At 45.2% G+C, this 1,560-nt stretch overlaps 1 protein-coding gene across 1 annotated transcript; it reads right to left on the bottom strand.

Annotated features, from left to right (window-relative positions):
* Nucleotides 1–345: 345 nt before the first annotated feature.
* Nucleotides 346–1,179, bottom strand: LOC111637833. Its single transcript, XM_023383414.1, has one exon. It carries the CDS (start codon nt 1,177–1,179, stop codon nt 346–348), a length of 834 nt encoding a protein of 277 aa, XP_023239182.1.
* Nucleotides 1,180–1,560: the final 381 nt, after the last annotated feature.

Genomic DNA, 1,560 nt, shown 5'->3' on the forward strand with positions numbered 1-1,560 from the left:
TATGGATCACTCCATGTGGTCCTGTTTCCTATTTCAGTGCAATACTTTTTCCAGGCTGTTGTACGTGCCTTGTTGATCTCAGTTTTATAGGCATTGAATTTGCTAATGTAATTCCGCTTATGTTCCTCCTTCACATTGGGGTCGCTCTCCCTTTTAAACTTTTTATATAAACGACGAACTATTCGTCTCTGGGCACTGAGAGAGTTGCTCCACCACGGTGCACTGTTTTGCCTTACCTCGGTCATGCTGGTTGATCTGTGATAGGAGGCCAAGATAGATGAGGCTAGATGTATGGCCAGTTCCTCTGGCCATACATCTAGCTCATCTAACTGATAGCATCTAGCATCATCTGATTGATAGGGGAGGCCAATATCTTTTGAACAGATCTTGAAACTGCATCCAATTAGTCTTCTTAATTTTTATGACGTTGCTTTCAATTGCTGGGTCATTGGTCGTAATAGTCGTTTTAATGTAGCGATGATCGCTAGCCCCATTTTCATCTAGGGTACTGCAGTATGAGATGGATCTATGGGCTTTGATGCTAGCCAGATACAGGTCAATCCAGCTTTCGCCCCTGGTGCTGTAGTAGGTGGGCAGTTGACTGGTGTTGCATGAAACCAAATTGTTCTGTGCCATAAACTCGCGCACAATGTAGCCACGTGGGTCCTCCTCTGGGCTGTGCCAGGTTGGGGATTTTGCGTTGAAGTCCCCACTGATCACCCAGAAATGATTTCTGATGTTATTGGAAATGTTCTGTAAATCTGCAATCAGGTGCTGAATATCCTCAGCTGGGGAGCAATAAACAGAGGAGAAGTAGAGTTGCTTGTTGTTGTGAGATAGAAGGGTGGTGGTCACGAAGCTTGTGCTGAAATTAGAACAGAAATTAACCTTGAGGTTTTTATTGCAGACCAGGATGCCTGCCTTAATCACCCTGCAGAAGTCTTGGTCCAGGAAGGTCCTCCACCTGCCAAAGCGCATCAAAGAGTTATTCACTAAGTAAGGCTCCTGGATGAGGACTATGTCAGCCCTGTATTCATCTGCCATTTTTTGCAGGACCGAGGAGGCCGCTTTAGACCTTTGTGTGTTGATTGTGAGAATAGTAATGTTGAAGGTAGACCTTGTGGCATAGATGTTGTCTTGATTAGAGCTTGTAGCCTGCATGAGAGTAGGAGGCTCCATACTGATGATTGTGTTGTTTTCCCCATCATGACATTGTCCATGAAGTGCAAGTCCCCTGAGACTTAAGAGCTGATTAGTACATGGTATTGGCAATGACCTGTGCTTTAAACCATTTTATGCATGGGCAGTTGGCTGCAAAGGCATTGTGGTCTGTGTCAAGTCTTGTTCTGTAGATTGCTTTTATTGTACTTGGCACAGTTGGTGCATTTTGGGTCCTTATCCTGATTTGGGCATTCCTTCAGGCGATGTTTCCTCCCACAGTGGCTGCATTTTTGTCATAAGTCGCATCTGGTGGAAATGTGACCAAATCCACAGCAATTGAAACAGCGGGTGACCGGTATATGGTCGTCCACCCTGATGGAATTCCATCCAATAGCCACC

This window comes from Centruroides sculpturatus, unplaced genomic scaffold, assembly GCF_000671375.1.
Source record: "Centruroides sculpturatus isolate CEXI.00-Female unplaced genomic scaffold, Cexi_2.0 scaffold1163, whole genome shotgun sequence".
In the NCBI taxonomy this organism is placed as follows: domain Eukaryota; kingdom Metazoa; phylum Arthropoda; class Arachnida; order Scorpiones; family Buthidae; genus Centruroides; species Centruroides sculpturatus.

What these genes read in the sequence shown, in the direction of transcription:
- LOC111637833 (XM_023383414.1), bottom strand. Translation starts at nt 1,179, where the DNA reads ATGGAGCCTCCTACTCTCATGCAGGCTACAAGCTCTAATCAAGACAAC.